Source organism: Bombus fervidus, chromosome 2 (genome assembly GCF_041682495.2).
Source record: "Bombus fervidus isolate BK054 chromosome 2, iyBomFerv1, whole genome shotgun sequence".
Lineage (NCBI taxonomy): Eukaryota > Metazoa > Arthropoda > Insecta > Hymenoptera > Apidae > Bombus > Bombus fervidus.
Window position 1 is genome coordinate 15,871,747 of NC_091518.1, and position 25,396 is coordinate 15,897,142.

General features: G+C 41.3%; 1 protein-coding gene and 1 long non-coding RNA gene across 5 annotated transcripts in view; one reads left to right on the forward strand and one right to left on the reverse strand.

Annotated features, from left to right (window-relative positions):
* The window catches only part of LOC139994041 (uncharacterized), a 303,249-nt gene extending 282,404 nt beyond the window's left edge, over positions 1–20,845 (reverse strand). For all 3 annotated transcript variants that reach the window (XM_072016334.1, XM_072016324.1, XM_072016315.1), the window contains exon 1: positions 20,542–20,845. In XM_072016334.1, the coding sequence (XP_071872435.1) occupies positions 20,542–20,613 (72 nt within the window). In that variant the 5' untranslated portion in view covers positions 20,614–20,845. The remainder of the gene's footprint in view (positions 1–20,541) is intronic.
* LOC139994350 (uncharacterized) lies at positions 20,488–25,154 on the forward strand. 2 transcript variants are annotated; one of them, XR_011801621.1, is made up of 5 exons: positions 20,488–20,604; positions 20,946–21,128; positions 21,640–22,224; positions 22,434–22,592; positions 23,552–25,154. It is a non-coding gene; the product is annotated as an uncharacterized lncRNA (long non-coding RNA). The 2 variants fall into 2 exon arrangements; XR_011801620.1 differs by lacking the exon at positions 20,488–20,604 and having other exon boundaries at positions 20,854–21,128; positions 23,552–24,725.
* Positions 25,155–25,396: the final 242 nt, after the last annotated feature.

Below are 25,396 nucleotides of genomic sequence, written 5' to 3' on the forward strand. Positions count from 1 at the left end.
GAAATGGACGTAAAGAGAATCGGTGTAATGCGCTTTCCCACGGCATGAAGCATCGAGGAAAGGCTACGAAATTATTTATCAATGTCGACGGGAATTTTACGGTTTAATGGCGCATTGTACGTTCACCGTGCCTGGTTATATCTGGCTTGTATATCGGCGAGGAAAATACGTTTTGTCGGATTTAAAGCGACGATTGTCATCGGCGAACACAGAGGTTACGACTCTTCCACTCGTGACTGCTCGCGTGACTATGAAATCACGGTCTTTAATGTCGTCGCAGTCATCTTCTTTGTTGATTCGCGAAGGCAAGATACCGAGAGGTCGCCTCTCTTTGGATCGTCTCTTTCGTCCCGTCATCCAGTACTCGATCAATCGAATGACTCTTTCATCCGCTATCGAGTCGTACCGTGGTCGTCAATCTTCGTCGCGAAATCTCCATCGTTGCATGATAGGTAAATTGTAGATGTTTAAAGGTAGGCATTGTTTCTTTAAAATCGGAAAGCTTTTAAGAATTTAATCTTAAAGTTAAGATTAATAATCCGTGGAAGACACAACGTTTATGTTAAAATAATATTCGGTGATATTTATTAAACAGAACTACAGAACCAAATGTATATAAGCGAGTGATATGGTATAATTAACAAAGTATGCAAGAATTTATGGATTGTTGACAGTTGGCCAGTCACTCTCAGATTAGACGTAGGTAGTGACCCATGATCCCTTAAATATTTTGAACCCCACTCTTTATACAGTAACGAGTATGGCCTGTGTAAGTGTCCTGTTCAAATGCCTGTGTGGTGTCTGTGTAAGAGTATTTGTGCCTATGCGTGTAATATCGTTGTATTCCAACAATTATACACGAGACAAAAATAATTACAAGAATACTCAAGAATGCTGTAAGATAAATATTGTCAGGTATACGATATTATACGATACGAATTGTGAACCGATGGTTTAATTTTAATACGTACTTGCATTTAATTATTTAATATGTTATGTATATATAGTTATACTCGCTATTTCCCTATTTATTTTTGGACGATCCAAAAAAAAAAAAACTTTGAATTACAAGCAAAAATTCTTCTCTGATCATTCCCATCCAATAATCCGAGTTCCAATTCATTCCCCAAACTCGGAAGTCCCGAGAGAAGCCCCAGGTATCGAAGTTAAAAGAGCGTCGTGACTGCCTCCAGTCACGTCTGTTCTCCGGGAATCATAACAGTTAATTCTTATTTCAATCGCAACGTCGAATTTAATTTCTACGTAGAATCGCGTGCACCGGTCCCATTCGTGCTCTCGAAAGCTATTCCGGCAACTTGCTCCGAATCGCGTTGCAACAATGGAGATTAATTCGCAGAGAACTTCCGACCGAAATCTGACGTTGATCTCTTACGTTCGTCGAAACATACAATTAAAACAATGTAATGAAAATACGTACATAATTATCTTCCTCTAATTGGATAAAGAAAAAAGCAATTTTATGTCACACGAATTTTCTTCATTTTTACATTTTTAAACGTTTTATGAAGTCGTAAACATTCACAGTCAAACGGAGAACGGTATAAACGTATTCGATTCTCCTAACAGCATCACCTTTTTACTCCTCCTTCGTTTTTTTTTTTTTTCTTCTTCTTTTTTTCATTTTAAACGTCGAGACCTCGTTGTCCAACAAAGCCGAGCGAAATTTATCGGGTGGCTCGTTCGCCGCGCTTATCTTGCAAATCCACCGCGGCCACTCGTTCCTCGCGTACTTTCATCTCACGCGAATTGCTTCGCGTGATCGTTCGCGGCCGACGAAGTGAAAATCCTACATATCACGGGACGAAACTTCATCTGTTTTCACTTCCACCGGGGATCCTTTAATATTATACGATTATGATTTTCAACGATAAATCTTACGATAGAGATCCTCGTAACGAAACCACGCTGACGGTTCATACATTTCGTCGATGATCAATTTTACAGATGAATTTCACGCAGAATACAGATTGAACCTGATATTTTTCGAACTCGTCACGGAAGAGAAACCTTTCGCGGTTTTGTTATTCGATTCACGTTTTGTTTTATCCATACAATTTAGATAAATGGGTTTCTAATTGTACCTTTTTCCTCTGGTGAAAAAATCCAGAGATACGATGTTCCAGGAATTATATGGCATCGTACTAATTCTAATTAACAACGAAATTTCAATTATGTAATTAAAAATTTTCAACTATCGAAAGAAAATAATCAATGCCTTTCGTTACTTTCTTAAAATTCCTTTGTCCGTGTAATCGATCAAACATTACTGTGAAATTCTATAATTCCAATTTTTAAAGGCAAGGACAATAAGAAAATCGATTTTTCTGAAGACGAAGACACGGTACTGCAATTGCAAGGTACTTAATCTGTGAAACTCGAAGAGCACAATCGTGGTACCATCACAGACTCCTTTAAGTAAAAACGAAACTGTGTCACCGATATTAAAAATTCCAAATTATTAATCGTGGCTGGAAAGTGCGACAAAGTTCGATCACCGTTATTCGGCACGGATATAGCGGGAGAATGGGCAAAAAATCGCGATATGCAAGTTTGATGGGTGGATAGACTGGCGCCATCTATCAGGAGAAGTTAGCACCAAGGGAACCTCTTCCGCGTTTCATCAACAATGCAGTCGGGATCGTGATAGATCAACAAGGGACCCTCGAATATCACCGCTAATGAGAAAGTCATTGCAAATTTGTATGCAAATCGGGCGTACCATGTACTATTAGCTCGTCTTTTCCAATTTCCCCTGTGCAAAATCACGGGTTCGTCGTCAATTAAAAATCCAATTTCTCGCATCGATCACTGAATCACGATTGATCGTGAAAATTGCTAAATATAACGGGCAAACGATTTTTACCAGTGAATTTAACCTCGCAAAAATGTCACTTTCTATGCGATACAAAAACATTCGAGACAACGCGCGACCTCGTTCTCACCCGCGAACCTTTGTAACGTGTGTACAGAAAAAAAAAATTTTTTTACTCGCTTACTCTTGTAATATCGACTTTAAATAGGCATTGCATATTATCGTATATTATTAAGGTTTAATAATAGAAAGATTAAGATTTCCCTATTCTTATTCTTCTTACCTAATAAATACAATAATTGATTGTTCTCACGATTATTGGTTCGCGTTACACTCGTGGGACAACGTGGGCCGAGGCGAGACCGCGTAGGATGACTCGCTTTTAAGTCTCGCACCTAGTATATTCGTTAACCGTCAATTGCTAATTTTTACCCGACAATTCTAAACACCAGCAACTCGAAACTTTCTGACAAAAATAACGTGTCATCGTTCGGTTAACCCATATTCACGTAAGAACGTGTGCTTGCTCGGGAAACGAGTTCAGCAGTACGTCTTGTCTCCAAAACCGCAAATTACAGGCGTAAGAGGGGAGGGCGCGTGAGCGATGAATCGCGACCGGGAATCGCCACGAGTCGACTCGCTCTTGGTAAAGAATGTGCACGGCCGAGCCGAAGCGCTATGATTCAATTACGGGGTAACCGGCATCACGATCACGTGTAAATCAAGATAAATCGCCGGTGTACTCGACTGTCCTGGTTCGACGATGTTGCGATATCGCTGCCGGATAGCAATCAAATTGTCAGACGCTCTAAGTGCGAATCCCACTTCTTCGTTGCTCTAAATATACGAGAGCAAAGAGAAAGAGAGCCCGCCTTCAACTACCAAGCCTTTCTTCTTCCTTTTAATCTTTCCACTCTGTAGATCAATCCAGCGAGAGCAGGAAATATCGATACCAGGCGTCGATGATACGATCCTGGCATCCGCTCCAACCATCTTCAATCTTCTTTCTTATACCAGAGTTTGTTCGACGAACCGTTTTAGATTCATCCCTCGTTGGGCCTTCTTTGATTGCTTAATTTACTCGATGTTAGGTTATGTCAAAGTCATGATATAGGATGATTGTAAAATTGGTCAGCGATCCTCATATATAATCACGTTTCGAACGTTGCAACAACAGAATCGACAGAGATATCGACATGTGGGCAAACAAAATTTCAATCGGAGACTTATTAGAAAGAGATCTTCGACCGATGCAATGATACTAAGTACGATCGTATCTACAAACAGAACTACTAATCTCATCTTTAAAGTTACGCTTAGATTAACTCATCGTGTAGTCGTCGTAATTTATGTCTTAGCCTTTTCAACACGGATATCTTTTTATAATTTCAGGAAGAAAGAACATGCACTTTCTTTCGTTTACTTAATTTCTCAACATATGATGTTTAACGTTAGAAACTCTACATACATAGATTCGATAACGCGTTTCGAATAAATGGTTAGATCATGCATCGAGGGATTAAAATAGCACGCGATTAGCAATGAGCGTGATGCGTGAAAAACGAGGCTCGTTATAATTTGCTTATATAATTCGCTCTCGAGTACGAAGATTTCAGATTAGGAACGCTACAACCTTAGATGCTTTGAATATTCCATGTCCTAACGAAAAGTAAAATAAAACAACTTTGGAAACGACTCGAAGGAAATTTCAATATACGTTGAAGGATTTGAAAATCAAACGCGTAATGGTTAGCACGAAACAAGGAATTTAAGTAATTACTCTCTATCCATCGTTAAATCAACGCTGCAAACAATCCATAGATTTGAAGTTCTCTCTAAGATTCGTTCATGGGAACATGCAAACGTTATTTTAATCCGATTTAATCGTAACGACTTTAGTTCGATCATCTATTGATTCCCCGTACACGGAGGATAAAAACACTGTAGAAAAACATTGTTCGCCATAGTAGAGAGTTCTCGAAGCGACTTCCATTGGCAACATGGAGCGTTCGTTTGCACGTGCTATTGTGGCTGGGCGGTCGCGCGCACGTTTGATTGCGTCGAGGATCTTAATGAGGCGAGGAAGCTTCTTTCGCAATTGATTCGCGTCAGCCAACGTAACGCGTACTCTCTTACCACGGCTCGTCTTCTTTCCGGCTGATTTAAGAGGCACAATGATGCGCACGCCAGGTGAGAAGAAAATACGCGACCGATAAATTTCATTATAAAATTTTATCAACGTTTTTGTAATTCGATCGATAGCTTGGCTGGTTCTCTCCGCGCCAGCAAAGAAGTTAATTATCCTTTGCAACAAAAACAACTGATAAGCGTTTCCGTGTTGCTCGAAGAACTTTGAAGAGTTAATTAAAGGTATCTTGAAAATTGTAAAATTGACTGGGATTTATAGTACAATACAATAGCTCGCGAAACTATTTTAGTACCCATCTTCGAAAACTGTGACGCGTGATTTTTGTATAAAACATTCTGAAATTTCATGACTATATTGCTGAAACTTGAGACCAATCTGAAAATGTACGTACAAGTCGGAGGATATTTCTCGCAGGCATACATGTAATAAAAAATTAAGGTCTCGTGTCTCGGTCCCAGTAAATATCGAGGTTTACTAAATGTTTCAAAATATTTTATATAATATGTACAAGTTTTCTATGGTAAGCGTTCAAATAGTTTCGTGATCCAGTATATATCTCTAGTTTCAACTTCGCTGTAGAAAACAGAAGTAGACTAGTTTCATGTCACGAAGTTTCCACTGCATCGAGAAAATGCAACACGATTTACCTGGAACATTTTTCCAGCGACCGAGTCGCAGATCGGTATGAGAGATACGATTTGCGGCAGGCTGAAGTTTCTCAAGGCAGGGAATAATGGGAAAAATCGTTGTTTCAGCGAATGAAGCGAGAATCAAAGAGCGGTTCGCAGGCTCGTAAGCGCCATGATCGGGTTTAGGTGGCGATTAAAGCGTTGCTCTCGAATTAATGGTAGAAAGGAATCGTATAATTCGACTCGACGAACTTGGAATTCGTTACATTAGGCACGTCATTGTTTAACCAGCGATGATTAATCGCAACGGTTTATTCTGAGAAACCCTCGGGCTCTTCCTTTTGAAGACGGAAGTACACATCGAAATGCTAGATAGAGATCACGCTTTATAATGATCGTTCGTGATTCAAATATGAATACGATGATACGAACCTTTCAGAGAGTAAATCGACGGTACTATGTTCGAATGCTAAGTAGCTTCGTGGTAATCGTGATCTATTGCACCTAGGAAATCATTCAACGATAACAATGACCTATCCCGTTTAGCGTACATCGTTTATTAATCTGTAACTCCTATTGTTAGATCGAAGAACTTTAGACCATATAAACGTTGTTATAATTTCCCCCTTAGTTCTAGAACTGTCATCAACTACCTAACAACTTGTCATGTATAATTACATGTATTGTACATCGATGATTATAATCGAAGCGATACAGTGAAAATAAACAGATGTATACAAATCAGAAAGATCATAAGAGAATAGTATAATAAGTATTTTGCTTAATTTGCTGATTGTAATATCACTTCACGATTAAACACGTGGAAACATAAGTCGTTATGTTCGCTTTATCTAAGAATTTTTTTACAAAACATCGAACATTTTTCCATATGAAACGAATATTCAAGAAGCATTGTAAGACGATAGATAAAGAAAGAATGCGATTCACACACCACCGATCATAATTATCCGATCTTGTCATCGCCATCGTAGTTCTTTCAACTTGGAAGGTGGGAACGGATGGAATGAAAATTAAACTCATACTAAGAATCGTAACATCGGAATCTAATTCTCGATTAAAATGCCACTGGCCGCGTAACAATGCGACGGAAATGCATAATTCATCGATGGCGAGTCAGGATCCGCTCCACTAAACGAATAATCGTCTAACGAGGATGATCTTGCGGGGAACGCGAGCGCGGTTAACCGAGCACCAGATATCGTCCCGATCTAAAGAGCTTTCGAATTAATACCTGGGTAATTGCGAATCTAATTAGAAGCGCGTGACACGAAGAAATTCGAGGAACGTCGAATAAATCAGTCGTTACCAGATGCTATAACTGTCCAGCTAAGCTTACGTTCGATGATTACGTAAGAAAAAAATTTGATAGCCTGTAGCGTTCTTGTCCTGAACATGCTTCATTTGGAATGCAGATTAATGAAAAAAAGTTATTTCTGTTAATCTTTTCGTTGTCCGTCGAGCGTTCTTTAAATTTATAACAAGAATATCGCTTCATAAGAGTGTAACAATTTAGAGAGATAAATTCATGTGTAATTAATTAGAATAAGCAGAATGAGACGTTAAGTTACCTGGATTCAAGCGACTTGAAACCATCTGACCAGCGTGAACTTGTCATTTAAGTTGAAATATCCTTTCAAGTTTCTATGCTCGTCCTCGTTAGTCAGGTCACTCGACTATAAGCCGCTTGTATTCAAATAGCTCGAAACCAACTTACTAACGCGAAACCAGTTATTTTACTCGACTTGAAAGGAACAATAGTTGCTACGTAATGTTATTCATAGTTTGTTAATGTTATTTCCACTTTCGCTTATATACGTTCCTTGAATTGAGATCACTCGGTTTTACGCTATTTATTTTCCATTAGGTCTCTATTTGCCATTAGATCTCTATTTGAAATCAGATTACGTGAAATATTTTATGATTGTAGATTGATCTTTATATGTGCATGAATTAAGTCTCGATAACAGTCAGCGTTAATATCTAAACACCATTTCGCAAACAATAAATAAAGCTGGTATTAGGAACGAAACAATCTGAAAATATACTTCCTACAGACTTCAGATTCCGTAAAAGAGGACCATATCTGAACAATTCAACAGCACATTTTTCCTAAATTCTAAAAATAAAATAGTTCAGTTCCAATGCCAGTGAACCATCATTCTCCGTCAGTCTTATAAAACCGAGACTAACCATTTGATTCAACCATTGTTTACCGGAACGCATTCCACTAAAATTACCCAACCAACGATCGTTATCGACTTACACGATTCACGATCAGCAGCCAGATCGCGAAGGTGAAAGTTTCGTACGCGTTTTGAGCGCTCAATTACAATTTTACCCTTATCTCCAGGTATATTTGTAAAGGAACGATCGATAATCGACTCGATCAACAGCCAACACATCGCGTGTCGTCCTCGCGCTATAATCGTAGCGTAATTGCACGCTTCACCCCCGATCAATTAACAACCACCGTTATTATCGAATATTAATTGGCCAGACGACGAGAGGCGTGTATTTTTTCGCGTCTAACAAAGACTTGTGCCATTTATCGAAACCTCCTATCGAACCGGATAAATAATTATGTAGGTAAACTCTTCCTGGCCGCGATAAATCTTACCATAACCGTGGTTCGCCATTCATTGTATCGTCGCGTTGTTGCACCGCGGTATCAGCGACAAGCAGGAAGAATTTCTACGAGTTCCATTTCAGTCTGTTTCCGTATTTGCGGAAAGCGTATCGAAACACGTGGAGAAAGAGAGAAAGAGGGAGAGAGAGAGAGGGAGAGAGCGTAAAAGGGTGAGAGAGAAGGGAAGAAAGGCAGGGCCACGCGATACGCGTTAAACAAAAGGCGTGCTTATTAAAGAAACGAACGATCAGTGCCGATAATTCGTAACAATAGGCGAGAAACCTCTATTGTACATTGTTCCGATATGCTATCACTGTTTATCATCTGATTGATTTAGTGCGACGACGTGGATCGCGCGACGTGAAAGACGGAACGGATTAGATGCTTTAAAGAGTAGACAAAAAAGTAAGAAAAATGGAGATAAGAAGGGGGGACAAGAGTAACGAACCGCGTTAACGACGAAAAATACGAGCAACCGGAAGCGGGAAACGCGGAGACACAAACGCTCGTTCCGTTCACCGAAGAGAGTCTCTCGCGGCTGCTGCGCTTTCTTGTCGGCTAATGAGTCGGTATTTATTGCCTGACCTTTACCGGTATGTGTATCCTCGCGTTTCCTCCTCCATTTCGTTCATTAGCAGCCATTAATTCGCTTGAAATTAAATCTGTAATATTTTCCCGAGGGTCCCTCGTACGAGGGATCTCGTAATCCTTATTGTTGCGTTAAACGAAAGAAAGAAAGAGAACAAAGTGGATACACACACCATGGCGGCGTTATCAATCGAAGGCTAAATAAATTTCAGGTTAGAACTGACTCGCACCCTCCTATATTTTACGGAGCTTACACCGAAAACAGAGGTAGTCGCGTGGTAGCTGATCCCACGAGGGGAACAAAGATTGTAATCAAACGAGTAGATACCAAGCGACTCTTGATACTTTACGGTGGAACGTCGCGCGATGTATGTACACAGAAGCCAACTAAGGAACGAAGTGTTTCAATTTATCGCCGGTGCCACGACTCTCTGTACAGTTACTCGTGTGAACGCCGACTCTAATAACATTATAAATAAAGATACGAATCTCGTGCGCGCTTCTTCACCGTACGATGTCCCTACGCTGAAACGATACGGCATTCGTTTATCTTGACTCTTAAAAGACTTAGCCGAGCCTGGCGCGATCCACTGACAATTACGTGCCTATCTTGACTGATTACGGACTACATTAAAATCATTAAAATTATCAATATACGTAGATTCGTAGATAATCGATAGCTGTGTCAGTCCATCGAGATCTTCAAAGTTATTGGCATTATTAAAATCAACGATGACATCGAACTTATCAAAGTCATGGCTAATCCCATTGCTTAAGTGACTCAAAAAAAAAAATCGCTTTTTGAATGGTCCAATCACGAGTGGTTCGTGATTATTATTCTTCGTTTCGAATGCAACGAGTCTGAAGCATCTAATATTTCACTACACATATTCCGAATAGCCTGTACATCGTGTCTAGCGAGCATACAATCGGCGGAGCCACGTTTCACATCGCGGGAAAGGTCAACATCCAGATCGAAGATAGAAGCTGAGATGTTTACAGCTATTATCATCTAGTTTGCCCGCGGTGGAACACAAATACAAATTTAATACCGATCAATCATGGACGACGTACTAGACTGACCTCGCCCAACGTTTATACACGAATCTCTTAGTGAAAGCGATAGACCGTTACGTTACCCCGCTACGGATGTAATAATTATTCAAAAGTGGCGGTGTTCTCGTGTTTTGCCGCACGATAGGATCACTATGCCGGAAGAGACGTTCGGACAATATTAGTTATCGTTAAGTGATCGATGGAACTCGTGCATTTTTCCATGAAAACAACCCCTCGCTCCAACACAATCGTCGAGACTTTCGTAAAAGCTCTCGTCTCGCTAGGAAATCACGTTACGAACTTGGCGCCTCGTAACTTTACGCAATAACTTCCTGACAATCGATAATGCTCCGGTGCATCCTCACTGTTCTACTTAGTTTACGGTTCCCGACACATGGAACATCGACGTTGCTGAAAAACGGTAAATACCTCTGCGGTTGGCCTGGTTTCGATTCTCACGCGGAATTTGTGATTACCTTCGAACAAACTCGTAAATCCTCGATCTCTCACGTAAGGATAATAACGAGGCTGGTAAACGTTTCTTCGATAGTCTTATTGACTAACAAGCGATCTTTGTGTATAAACGTTTAAAAATCTAACGGTGCACGGTAAATACAGTGAATTTTTACTTCCGATGAATTTATTTACTGATATAGGATACGAATGCGTGACAACGAAGAGAATTTTCTCACCCTTATAGTCCTTAGGTTCAACGCATCTCGAACGTCGAGCTCATCTACCGATCTTCTCAATGGTGAAAGAAGCCTCATTCTGATCGTTCGAACGAGACATCTCCAGCGACGCAAACGAGGAAATCGTAGCATGAATTTCACGGCTATCAAACGCGTAAAGCAAATAACGAGACAGGAAGTGTCTCACGCTCTCGTCGCGACAAAATCCATTGTGGAAAAATTAATATTAATCAAGGTGGATGCCGGCGCAGTTTGTATGCAGATGGGGGATTCGGTACGCGTGCAACAGAAAGTCCGAGTAATTACACCGTCGCCTCGCGGAGCAGAACTGAAAGTGCTCGCTGAGTGTTCGATGCACGAACCGTATACCAACCAAATGGGGGAAAAAGAAATTTGAATATTTCAATTATCTAAATTCTTTCGTACATGTAAGAATACTTTCATCTATTAACGTTATTAATGAATGGAAATATGCGATAAAATGTAGAATTTATTGCTCTAAACCCGTCCAAAAATAATTTCCAACTAAAACACGCTATTGGCTCTTTATGTTGTAATAGTTGGTTAAAACTGGAGCAATATAAGTTAATAGAAGTAACGTTAATATAAAAAATCCTTGCACATTTCTCATGACTGCAAAAACAAAAAGTTTGATACTAATAATTTTGACTAGTTAGATAGCTCCAATGTTAATTATAAATACTAATAATCATATAAAACTATCAAAAGGAAACCTGTGAAAAATATCGAAGCTCTGTCTCACAAATTACATTTGATCTTACCAAGCTTCTATACAGCTCTATCCCAAGAAGTTTCCTGTCTAAATTCTTGAATCTTCTACCTAAATACGATCTCACGGTAGCAAATTAATTGCATGAATTTTTGCAACGTATTGCGTGAACGATATAATTAACGGCACACCGTAAAAAACCGCAACCGAACGGATGGTTGCGTGAGTCACTTTCATTCGCGTTGGCGCGCCAAGCGCGCGAATTAAATTGAAACGCGCGAATACGCGCGCCTGCGCGAATGGATGCGCGAGAAACGAACGCGCCGCATATTCAAAATTTGTCGACCTTCGCGCGTATACTCAAACTACGCGTTGCGCAAGTGAAGAATAGCGCGTGGTCTAACTGACCAATAATCCGATAACAATTCACAAGTTTCGGTAGTTTATCGGTAGATCTTTTATTTACCGAACGCATTTATTCCTTTCTCGCTATGACCGAATTTACGCTCCGCTATCTTGAGTAAAGGAAATAAAATAAATACCATCTTAGATTTTCCAAATGGATAGAAGTTACGAGTCATATTTTGCTAGTTCCTTTGTTATATTTATTTACCGAGGCGTGAATAAGCCGAAATAACTTTGTTATCGAGTGTTCGTTGTTCTTATCTTGCTAGAGAAATGTCAAAAGACTACGGTTTAATATCATATCTCAATGTTTCCGAAGCAAAGAACACGGAATCTTATGTCAGCCGTAGAATAATACAAAGTCGTGTTAGTTATCACAGACGTGAAACTAGGTCTAGAAAGATTAATCTCAAAGTGAGCTAACAAGGTTGTCCTATCTTCACGGAGATAAATTAGAAAAACCGTGTAAATTTCCAAAAACGTTTGTCTTGCTCAAATACGTGTAACTCCAATCATCTAGCCGTATCTATGAATCAATTAACGATATAATTATACAACCAGCAACAAGAAAAAGATCTAACTCCATCAATCTTATTGAAACAGCCTAAACATAGCCTTCTATCGAGGAAACGAGCCTTCGAGCACTCGCGTCCGCTTCACACCCCTTTAGCTCTCTTCGAACTCATTACAAAGCGTGGCCGGTAACATAATTCATTGGAACAATAACGTACCTTGGCCCGACTGGTATTCGAGAGCACGAAGAGAGAAAGAAAGGGAGAACACATAACTGAATGCTCTTTTATCGTACTAATTTAAATTTTTATACGTAGTCGTGGCCAGGGGAGAGAAGGAGCCCGGGAATCTTTTGTGCGTCGTTGTCGACTGCTAAGCAACTATCATCAATTATCCTCCGACATTGGCAGCGCGCGGCTCGTGGCACATCTCGAGCTGTTCTCGATAGAGCCTCGAAGAGCTGGGAGAGACGACGCTCTTTCTATCCTTCGAGGCTCACGAGCGTTCACCTCACGCCGACACGAGAGAACCGGAGTGGGCCGGCTCGCGACGGTACAGATTCTCTCGACACAATGCCCATTCCTGCCGTGAAATTGTCTTAATTGTGATTAAAGTTTTTGCCAGTCGACGCCGGATGTTCCTGTGTATGCACGAGGATAGAGAAAGAACTAGGTTTCTCCCGAGACGCGAACAAAGCCCGCGACACTCTAGATTCTTATCGAATACTGGATTTCCTACGTATACTTCGTAAGTATTAGGACACATATTTTATACGAAGCGTGACAATTGAATCGTCGAAAAGGCAAATTAATTAACTCCGCTTTTTATTCGAGTTAACAATTTTACAATAGTATTCGATACCTCGAAAAAAAATCTTATTTTCATAAAATTATTTACCAGAAATAGAGGAAGCGTAAATAACCGTAAATTCTAAGAAAAATGTTTAGAAATAATATTTGTAATTATCGTTCGTCTATGGGATTTAATTTGTGGAGTTGGTCAGCGTGATTTCTAAGCGTCCCAAAACTGTTCATTCCATTTCGTCTATCTTATTAAATTAAGTCGTTGAAACTCAACAATGTTCGCCTTACGCACGTCCCCATTACGTTATTACATTTGCCAAGTATAATCAGGTTGATGACGTTGCTCCATAGATCATTTGTCGCGTCCTTCGTGTTGAATAATTTGATTCGATTTGAGAGAGCGGTTAGACACATTGATGGTGTGGAGAGATTGTAAGAAAAAGTACAAATTCTTTCCGCGATACGTCAACGTACGAGGTTTTCTGGATCTTGATAGCCGAGAGCTGTTGCAGTCGATGCTCGTTAAGGAAAACGTTTCCGGTATTTCGCAAGCGCTGTAGCCAACTTTGTCGGACGACTAAAGACATTGTAATAGCGAGATATATAGGGTAACCGTGTCCTTACATTTTAATAGAGCTCATTGAAGAGACTAGATTACCTTTCAGATGTCTTTTATATAAGCTTAACCACGAATGCTAGATATATATAATACTAATTATGTGCTTTTTATCGCGACATCCTTGAATTTGACTGAAAATGTAACCGTTAACTCAACTATACTGTATAATACAACTATACATATTATACATCGCTATACAACTATACAACTATAGCTAACCCTTAACTCAAATAACACACGATCTCGATAATTTTCTGTTGAGGTTCTATGTATCGCGGAATAGAGAGAGCAAACGCGTGAATGAATGTATTATAGGATTTCTTTATCAGAAATGTTAGAAATTAAGATTTCCAGTGGTTTCTATCCTATATGTTTTACAGTATTACAGTGCATTAAACAGAAAAAAATGATTATTTAACTTGATCTTAACGCAGTAGTGTAATATGACAACTTTCGATTAACGACTCTTCACTCTCCGGTGGCTAACTGAACATCAACGACCGCGGTGCCGAAATATATTGATGGCTGTTAGGCCTATCGAAGTTTTCCAACCCTTTCGGCTTGTCGGCATTTGCGCTTTATCGTCGACATTGTCTGTACGTTGGCGATCTTTCCGCGGTACTATAACAGAGACCAAAGAAGCCGCTGCAAAGAGAATCGTTGTGCCAAAAACTAAACATTAGAGAAGATGTAGAGTTTTCCTAGAAGTTAGATCCACTTCAACATTTTCAATTATATATAACTGCGGCAAGTCGATATATTCCTATTAAACCATACCAGTTAAGGATACAAAGAACAACGATCCGAAATCTGGTAGATAGCTCCCATCTGAAGTTTTATTTTTTCCCTCAAGTCTCCCCGAACTTCAAAATTGTTCTTCCGACGCGATAAACATCATACTTCCTATTCGCAAAATAATAACCTGGTTGAAAGTGTGGCGGCACTCGACCAGGGAACTTTCCAACGGCTTCGCGACACAAAGCGCTATACCTTCAAAGCGTAAAGCCGACATTCCTGATGTACCCTCGATATCCCTACGATTCTTTCGCCGAATATTCGGAAGAATTCATACGCGGCAACCGTCGCGGATATCTAATAAACGCGTGCGTAGTGGGGATATCGAGGGGCAACAATGAAAAGAATCCGTTTGGTTTCGAACAAAAGATTCATTCTGCCCCGAGCTACGAAGTGCGAAAGATTTAGCGTCATAGCGAAGCAAATATAAGCCGAGATACGTGATTACTAACTCTTGATTGTTAATCGTTAATTGTTGTTGATAGTTAGTTGTTAATCGTTAATTGTTGATCGTAAATTGTTCACTGTCGATTGTTAATAGTTTGATAAACCTTTTTTGTTGAACATCAAGAGCATTTCTCGTGGGCACCTTCACCAACAACAACCTCAAAACGAAAATTCAACGATTCATCAAAATTCGTAGTACTTGACTTTTTTTGGCTTTACGAGCTCACCTGAACGTCGCGTCAGAGGAACGAAGCGTCGTCTGACGGCACAATGACGATATTTAATAGAAGCAACAGAAGCAATAGAAGCAACGCGATAAAAGAACGACAGAAGGGGTGGGGGAAGGGCACGTGTTTCGTTTTTTCGATGGAATTTGCATAGTACCTTTCTCTGGGTCCTCACGAACGGGGCAAGTCGGCCGTCTAGAAGTGCGCTCGATTAATTAGCGGCGAAAGTAAGTGAAATTGCACACGGTGCATTGTGGCAGGCGCATCCCTGCACGACGCTAACCGCGTCCAGGTGCCGTACTCTCCAGCCAAGGCGGAATGTCGACCCGCTATTTTTCTCGGTTAATCATAATCACTTATGTAGGTCACGTGAAAATACGAAACACGCGCGAATAACGTTCCTCGCTCTATATAATCACTTCGTTCCCAGATCAAACTCTTCGACTCGACTGTTTGACGAGAACCATGTTCGAACTTCTCAGAAGTCTCGCCGATCAACTGCACGTTTTATTGATCTCTTAATTTTGTTACATAAATATGCGATTAATATTCAGTTCTCGAGAAAGAAATGACTTACTGCCATAAGCTAATTTGTTATATTATTTATTTTATATTATTTCTACATTTCTATCGTAGTAACTTTATTTCTATTCATAGAAAATGCTAACATCGTTTTGTAAAAAAAAGGGCTCTGGCGAAACCTGTAAATTACTCATATGCTACACGAAATCACGAGTTTCGAAGGTGTCACGATTCGAACCAATAACTAGCCTAAGATAACGTGGCGAGGGTCTATGAAAATTTTCTGTCGTTTCCAAGACGATGAACGTAAGTAACTAAGTAAAGTCGGTAATGTTGACCGAAGCGAAGCGTTCAGTCGTAAAGTTAAGATACATGTGTATGTTTTCAGAAAATTTGTAGACACACGAAGTTTTAGGGCATCGCGTTAGAACAACGTCAAATATGTGCCGAGCAATAAATCCGTGTCAATGTACATAAACGTAGGCTTGCCAACGTGGCTTCGAAATCACGGCGTCATAGTTCCGACAGGAATCGCTGTCGAGTGAAAATTAGCTTCTTCAGTCGTGGCAAAGAGGTTTCGTAAGAAATATCTACGTTAATACATATTAAACAAGGGGTTCGTGCGATTAAACCGGGGACAAACGTTTTTCTGACGATCCGCGAGCAGCGACCGTGTAACCTAAGCATATACGCCAAGAACGAACAATGATATCATCGATCTTGCTTCATATAGTATGAGAGTCTTTCGAGAAGAAAACAGTATCGTACGATGGAACGTAGCTCGTTTCGTTTCTATTTAATTTCAGGGACGATGAATGAGCGTCTCGAACGTAACACAATAAGATCCACGCGGAAGAGGATGTACGTGATAGCGTTTTAACCGAATTAAGAAAATGTACAGGATGTTATTAAAAAACAAAAAAAGAAATGATCTAGATCTTCGTACGCCTATAGCAATTGCCAAGAGGAGTAAAATATGTTCGTTAAACGGAGAACCTAAAATCAAGCAAATACTTTTCTCGAAACGTATTATAAATCTCCAAACAAAGTCTTTCAGTCTATTTTTATAACACCTTATATAACTGGAAACAAGTATAATATTAGGGAGAGAACGGAGAGAAGCTCGTTCGTTCAACTGCAACATCGTATCTCACATGGCTGATCCGATTTGCAACGGCCATGAACGTTAACAATAGCGATTAAAGAGTCATCGATCAATCTGTCCGCCTACATTCGTTCAAAGCAAACATTCTTCTCGGTGTTTCCACTTTCGATTCAAGTACGCCGTTCGATAATGGAACAAATTATTTCCGATAAAACGAAGAAGTTGAAGAGCGTGGGCAAGAGCCGATACGAACGAAGCAAATTAAATTAACACTGCTAGGAAAGAAAACAACGATTTGATTACCGACGCCACCGAAGTCTCGTCTTTTTCTTCTTGTTTCTTGTTCCGATCCGCGGTCGTGACTGCGAACCACGATACGAGATGTGCAAAACATTGCGATAGCGCGAGTAACGGGAGAAAATGCTGCGTTAACGAGTTTCAGATAAAACTGCCTTTGAATCGCAACGATTTTCAACGTCGTTTCCATCAGCCTCCGAGACCGATCAACGCGAGTAAAAGTCTTTAAGAATTTATTAACTTTCTTTGAAACTCTTCCTCGCTCCGAGAGAAAGAGTTTCTATTTTATACACGTATGGAAATATGTGTAATTCAAGCAATTCTCGAACGCACTATACCTACTATATCTATACGTACCTACAAAGCACTTCAAACGCGCAATTTAAATCCACGTATACGCATACGTGCTATCTATTGTAAAGCTATATCTATTGCTACGAAATTTTAGTTAATGCTCGATTATCTGATCGCGAATTTCTATTATGCTAACGAAGGATGATAGGTAATGGAGAAAATTAGCCAACTCCCATCATATGAACTCCAGTCGCATAAATTGTTTCTCCCCTGACAAGTTCAGATACATGGAGGGCCACTGTGCTCTCTCTCTCTCACACACACACATCCTCGATATTCCACGGAATTGTCAAGAACGATAATGACAATAGAGGGCGATCGTCCTCGAGAAAAAGCTTAAAACGTACGACGGTGAAAATCGAAATAGATCAACACGCCCACGCGACGATGTCCCGCTCCGGAGTTGCTGGTAAGCACGATAAAACGGGGAAACGGTTCACGCCGGTTTCGCGAGTTGTTCGAGGGCCAGACGAGGACAGATAACGAGATATAGGGATGGGAGAGGGGTGGTCGGCCGTATTTATCACTCTGAGATCCCGAAGAGCGCACAATGCAAGGCGAGAGAGAAGAAAAGAGAGGTGAACGGAGCGGTTCGCCAGGCTGTGGAACGAGACGCGATGTAGTGCAGGTAGATTTATGGAAGGTGGGAGGGAAGAGAGAAAGAGAGACTCACTCTGTGTGTTTGTGTCGCAGGTCAGCCGCGGTTCACGGTCACGGGGACCAACCGCTGGACTAACCTAACGTAACCTGACTCGGCGACCGCAAACTGAATTGCACCCCGTTCGCCCCTCGACACCCCCTAGTCCACCCTAACCCCCCGGTTTCCGACCGCCTACCGCTCCTTTCTTTCCTCTCGAACCGATCTTCGTCTCTACACGTTGCTACTCTTCCATTCGTCTACCCTAGCTGTACTCGCGAACCTCCCACCACCTCCAGCGGACCGATCAGTTTAATTTATTAAGATGCTGACCACCCCTCTCCGCCCCCCTTCCCTCGAGCCACCGACCCGGGACTTTGCAAAAGCGCCGTCCCTTTTTTTCTCTCTCCCTCTCGATAATTACAATACGAAAGCCGCGGATCGAGTTCTAGGAAACAGATTGACTGCGAGTCGACGCTGTTCTCGAGACGCGATGAGTTCTTGCGACGATTCAAAGAGTCGGATTTGGTTTCGCTGGATTCTTCGTGTGGAGCAGGGGGTGAAGATTGACGTAAAGATAAATCGGATAAATTGGAGAGTTGTTAATATTAGAAATGATATTATCGGGTTTCTAATTTTAACCCCTGACACATTCAGTGCCGTGTGAATCTAATAATGGATACACGTTGAACTTTCCATTCACGCCACTGATGTCCCCAGCGCATACAAAAGTGATGATGCGTCTCCCTGGTGGTGAGCCTGAGTTATAATTTGATCTTCATTTAAATTTAATATGTACTATTTGTAAAACTTTGCTAATGATATTAATCCAATTCACTCTGTACGAAGATTCTAACGATAGATATTAGCATTATTTCGCCTGAAGCGTCTCAACGATTTTCAATTAGAACCACAATTATAACATAATTTCAGAGATTTAAACTTTTGACCGTGGTGTCTTCGAATTACCGAAGAATTAAAATACTCCCATTTCACTCTAATGCGTGCTCGTACACCCAAACGCGTTTCAATTTTAATGTTTAAGAAGTTGGTTAAAATCCATTACAATGACGGGAATCGAAATACATCGAAATATACGACTGACTGTATAATCGGAATATCTACATACTTATTCCACCGAGACTTAACGCTCGATGCGAACCCCCGTTACATCAGGGTATAACAATCGTTTGCATAACCGTGCGGTGGATCTCCGTGCTTACGCATCAAAGTAATCCAATCCGACAAGTCGTAAATTGCGCGCACCCCCAACCCAAACGTGTTTCCCTTCCGCTGTACGAAATTTATTAACAGGGCGTGCCTATAGGTACGGTACACAGAGACCAGCCATCTTTTTCCTGATTGATTAACACATCTTGCTGAATCTGCCGTGTTCATTGCTAACCCATTCAACGATAAAATTTAATAGAAAGATCTGTCGACAAATTAAACGCGGTCGTATTGTTTATCGATTAATCAACAAGTATCGATAATTAAGTAGACACGAAGGAAAAAAGCGTAGAAAGGGGAGATTCAGTCCACGTCACGCTGAGAACGGCGAACGAATCCTACTTCGATGAAAAATCAATGAACCAATGAACCGTGCACGCATCCGATCGATCATGATGATAATCGAGATAACGATATTCATCTTGTAATATACAATGTGTATTATAGGACTTACAAGCCATAAATAAATAATAACAATAATGATATATCGATGGAAATCGACAACGCGGCCGGCACGAAACGGTACAGAAAGAAATTAGAACTGCTACGCCGGCTCCTACGGCAATTATCCAATTACCGTGTTCGCATTAGCTACAGTTGCAACGTCTAATAATTGCACCTTCGTTGTGGTAAAACGTTCGAACGTGGAACGACCTCACCGGTAAGTCGCGATACAATGCGCGCGCAACTAGCGATTCAGCTAATCGAAAATCGAGGGAAAATTGAATTATTTTGGAAAGTATTTCGATAGAAATATCTAGCGGCTATGAAATTGAAACATTCTATATTGAGTTCCTTTTCTTTTAATAAACTTCAACAACCACGCAACGAATTTACGTCTCATTAATGGTTCCGAACGTAAACCCTTATATGTATAACTTCGTTGAAAGTATTCTGTGCTTTCGGTCGAAAGAGTTACGAGGAGAAAAAAAAGATCGATGCTGCCGGTAGGTGGTAATTTTCATACCAAGTACGGTTTCCGGTCGGCTCGTTGCATAACGTATTCAATGGCTACCGCAATTACAGCGGCCGTTTGACGCGAAGCGCGGCTAAGTTCGGTCATAAAATCCTGACCTTGAGAATTACGATGCAACGTTCGTACGTTTATTTCTCGCCGGTGCTGTCGATGGAAACCCATCCCAAACGGCAGTTTTGCTCCGTTCGGACAAATCATTTGCATCGTGAACAACCACACGCCCGCGCGTAAACTAAACTACGCGCGTACGGCGCCAAATTACGAAGTACAAAGCGTGCAACACTTACAGGCAGATTCCTGAGCCCCAGCCGCACCTTCGAGTACTTCTTCATGAAGACCCGCCAGAGCACGTAAGCCATGACGATTATCCAACTTTCGATTCGCTCGTGAGGTTATCTTCGAGATTATTCCGTCACCTTTCACACTTTGTCACTGTTTCACGTAAAAATTTCAAAGATTAACACCATCAGCGTCCGAATTCGCAAACGTCCGTCCATGATACGATCGTTCGATTATCGAAATTACTTCGCATCTCGATCTCGAATCGGTCGTGAGATAATGGCGGGAACACGATTGCGCGGTATAAAGTCGATATCGAATTCGAAAGTGGTTCGTCTATGGCGCCACTTTTCCCGCGTGAAACAACCCCGCGATCGTTTAACCTTAACCAATGATACTCACTTTGTACAAGGTTCTCGTATTAGCACGGCGAAGAAAAGGGAGGAGAGAATCGTCGAGCAGAAAAATAACGAAACGTGTCTCGCGTACGTTACAAGAGGAAGCAACACATCTCGCGTACAAATTGATGCGACAAACTTCATGCCGTTCCGATAATGAGCGACTGGATAAAACACCATTCACTTCTAAAGGAACAGTATGTATTTTTCTACTCAAACGTTCCCAAGATTTCACTATTTTCTGATAGAGAAAAACATAACCAAGATTTGACCTCGTAACACGTTTTTATAAAACACCTCTCTATTCCTGTATCTGATATTACATTCATTTTACGATAATTTTCAGTATACAAAGAACTCGCGTTTTCTCCAGCCGTCACGAAAAATGAATGAACGCGATCCATGCATTAACACAAAAGTATAGAACGGCGAAAGCTGATAATCTTCGAATCGACGCAATTCGATCTCTTGCATAATTCATTATAATGTCCCGATTGTAATTGCGTCCGGCCATGCACGCCACCAATACTATCGACGCGCACGGTATAATCGATAAACATCAAAGCCAGTGTTCACTCGGTCGATCGAAATCGCCGTTGCGCGTATACGTTGATTTATATGGAACCACGGTACGGCATCCGATTCAACACATATATATAATCACGTGTCAGGGGATAAACTTAACCTTGAAATCCTTCGTTTTTGCAGGGAAGATGCACGCCTGTACACAGGCGGAAACGAATCAGTTGCACGCAGTGTCACGAGAAATGTCGTCAGACCAGAATACAAGGAAGCGACTGTCATGATTTAATCGACGAACCAATGAGACTTTCTGTCGTCCTCGAAGGATATAAACACTCTCAAAACTACGCTCTGTACGAGAGGTTACTCCAAAGGAAAATCACACAAAACTACGATGGCAACGCTCGACAATTAAAATGCCTGCGATCACTGAGATTCCGTCGAAAGTTTTTGTTGGTATTGATACGATAGAATGCACGAGGATTTTGAACGAACGACGCGCGTCAAAACACCCGTATGCCTGACGGCTCTCGCTGCCGAGATATAACTGACACGACACACGCAACTACCTACTCTCGCGCTCGAACCGTGGAACGATGAAACGGAACGTCCGGAACGTCGGAACTACGGAACGATATATACCTGAATCGCGTTTCAGCGCAACTTTAGGCGTGCCTTTAACCACCCGACACCACGTTTAATGGAAATAGAGGGTGTGCTCCTGAGGTCTATGTCCCTGAATTCTCGAGTTCGCTGAACTCTGGTATCATGGTGCTTTTATTTATACTTTTATTTTATGTTGCTTAATATTAATCCATCTTAACCCCTAAACACTTCAATTTTAAATGTATTAAATATTTGGAATATCGTAGTTTGACAGTATTATAAGGACGAGTGCTACGATTTAATCAATAAATCGATACTATAACTTAATGTAATTTGCCTTAATATCTGTATTGATTTATAAATTCATGTTTAAGGAATATGTGAGGTATCAATCCATTTCGAAGAAGATGCCAAACACCATGGTTGGTAATACGCCATAAAGACACCACTAACAGCTGTTTGTCACGCAAAAATGAAGAAACAAAGAAGAAACCATTCAAGGTAATACTGACATCTGCCGAGGTATATAGGCGGTAAACAACTCAGACTCTTTACCATTTAATTACTATACCGTATAATTCAACTATTAATTCAAGAAACACAGCGATTTTAAATTAACTTTTTCTTCTATTTCTTTACGTTATTCCGCGAATAACGTTTTCAGGACGAACGTCGTTTTTATAAATCGTATGCGACGCTTAACAGAAAGGTTAATTTCTTAAGAAACTTAAGATCTTTGTTCCCCGCCGTGACATCGTAAACCGGTGACGCGAATGGTTTGGAGGGAGTCGAAGGAGAAATGGAAAAAAACGGGCGTTTAAAAAGCAATATAAGGCGAGCCGGTCGTAATGGAGGAAAGAGTTAAAACGAATCAGCGTGTCTCACGGCGCAGCCAAAACAAACAGAGCTAAACAAGCGGAAGGCTCGATGCCCCCGCTCCACACGTGCCCTCTCCTGTTTACATTCGTTTGTTTTCACTTCAATGCTGGCCAACTCGACTTCCCATTCGCTGCTGCACATTACGCGACTGTATTACCATCCCTATACATTACACATCCGGGCCGTTTGATTTATCAGCCGATAAAACGTTTTCAAGGCACTCTCGTTAACGAGACCTAATCGCCGATACAATTAGGACAGATAAAAATGCACCCGTTATTGACTTTCGCAATGGCTATCTCGATTCTCGTTACAGCATCGATGTTTTTTCCCTGTTTCCTTACGTCTGACGTTAATACCGCGTGTATCCCGCAGCGTAAGTGACGTTAAAATGCGAACATTTCCGACTGCTAATGATATGTTTCGCGAGACGAATGTAAAGGAAAAAAAAGAAGAGGCAGAGAGATTGGCGATAAATTTTCAGAGTCGTTGAACGATTCCATGCTCGATCGGGCGTGGAAAAATTAAAGGAATATCGCGAAACGTGACACGAAACGCTACAAACCGCGATAATTCTTCGAATGCCTCCAATAATTCCCTCTTTAAATTCCAGATACGCGCGAGAACGAAACGGCAGAAGAACGTACATAACGGCGAAGGGTGAAAAGAAATATGGAGAACTGCTCGGAGAACTGGTAGACGGCGCATAAAAAATGCCAAATGTTTCGGGATGTACGAGGCAACGCGAACCTCGTCGACGCCATTAACTCTTGAATTTTTAATACGTGAACGTGCAGCCCTTACGTATCATGAATTCTGCCTTGAAGCACGGCGACATGCTTGAAACATCGAACATCGAACGTCGAGCTACGCGTTTCTTCGATCGTCGACTGAAAAGGGTACCGCTTACAACGAAGAAACACACCCCAGCAAAATGGTTCTCTTTCGCGATTAGCGCCGGTGTCACGGCACTTCCGCTGTGTCTCTACCTCGCGCCACATCCTATCGCCTTTTACTTCTTCCCTTCTTTAATATTCAGCCACCGTTCTCGTAACCTACGTTGTGCCGCCGCGCCGCCAGACACACGTAAATACGCGTACCTCACAAATATATCGCGCATGTGTGCAACGTGTTATCCTCTGTGCGTGTCACTATGCGCCTGTTCGCAGCATATGCATACAAGCGTGCATTTTCTGCGAGACAATGGGCGTGCCCACCTCACGTGACTGGCACGTGAGCACCCTTAAAAAGGGCCCTCGGTTGCTGACGTTCATTCATACTGGTCCGCCTGTTTTGTGGTCGACACTGATGACCCTACACCACGCGTCAGAAAGTCAAGAAGAATCGAACGACAGAAAGAGCAGAAAACCGCTGTTTAACCGTGTACCATTCAGAGACGGTTTTCGTGAGTCTTGCAGGTGCGCGGACGATTACACCGTGCAAACTATGCGTCACCGTAACAATGTCCTTTGCTCGACAGCTTCAACCGCTACCCGACAGAAGTACCCTGCCGGGACAGGAGAATAATCCGTGGAACGAATGCAGTGAACTTGTTACTTAAATAAGCCGTGAAAGATGGAGTGTGTTTGGATAAAGGTAAATAAACGCGTCCTGCGCATCAAGTACAATGACCTTTCGTACTTCTGAATTCGTATTTATTCAACCATTTAAGCTCTTTATACAATATATGTACGCAAGTATTATAAATGAGAAGACGATCGACGACAGGATTCTTCGATCTACGAAATGCGGTGTAATAAAAGCGAGCAAGTGAACGGCAATGTCAATGGTTTCACGACTATTCTTGGATCTCTTCCAATAGCGCTATCGTGCTCGGAATCGATAAAGGAACTAACGTTTATTATTTCGCAAGCAACCCCTCCCGTGTGAACGCGCTCGACCCTCACAAATCGTAATTGCCGGGCAACGAACAGGCATGTCTAGCTGCTCTATGAGATAGCTTGCCTCTGAGTCACTCCCCCGCGGTGCGTTTAAACTTTGAACGCTTTCTGCACGTCGGACCGACACGTTACACTGCGCAATAATTGTAACGACTCTTGGCTTCGTTCATGAATCGACCACTTCGGGCTGGCAACTGTTTCGTGCGTGTTCCAATGTATACGCGGAAAATCAGGCTGAATAGTTGCTTTGGAAAGCGAGACGCCAGTGTTTGATAATGCAAATTCTTGTTTCAATTTATACGTTTTTATAAAGATTTCTTTTTCATATTGGACTTATATCGCATCGGCACCTCGACCATTAGCGACAGGTAGAGATTATTCTTTTGCCAATCTCTTCTGTTGCAAAAATCAGACGAATCTACCTCGATAAATTTTCCACACTTTCTTAGGTAAGTAGTCACTTTTCTTCGAGAAAGTTACGCGAACCTCTACGTAGATGGTAATCTGCGGAAAAAAGTTCTGATGAGTAGAAGGAACAAGGAACCATCTACTGGTTG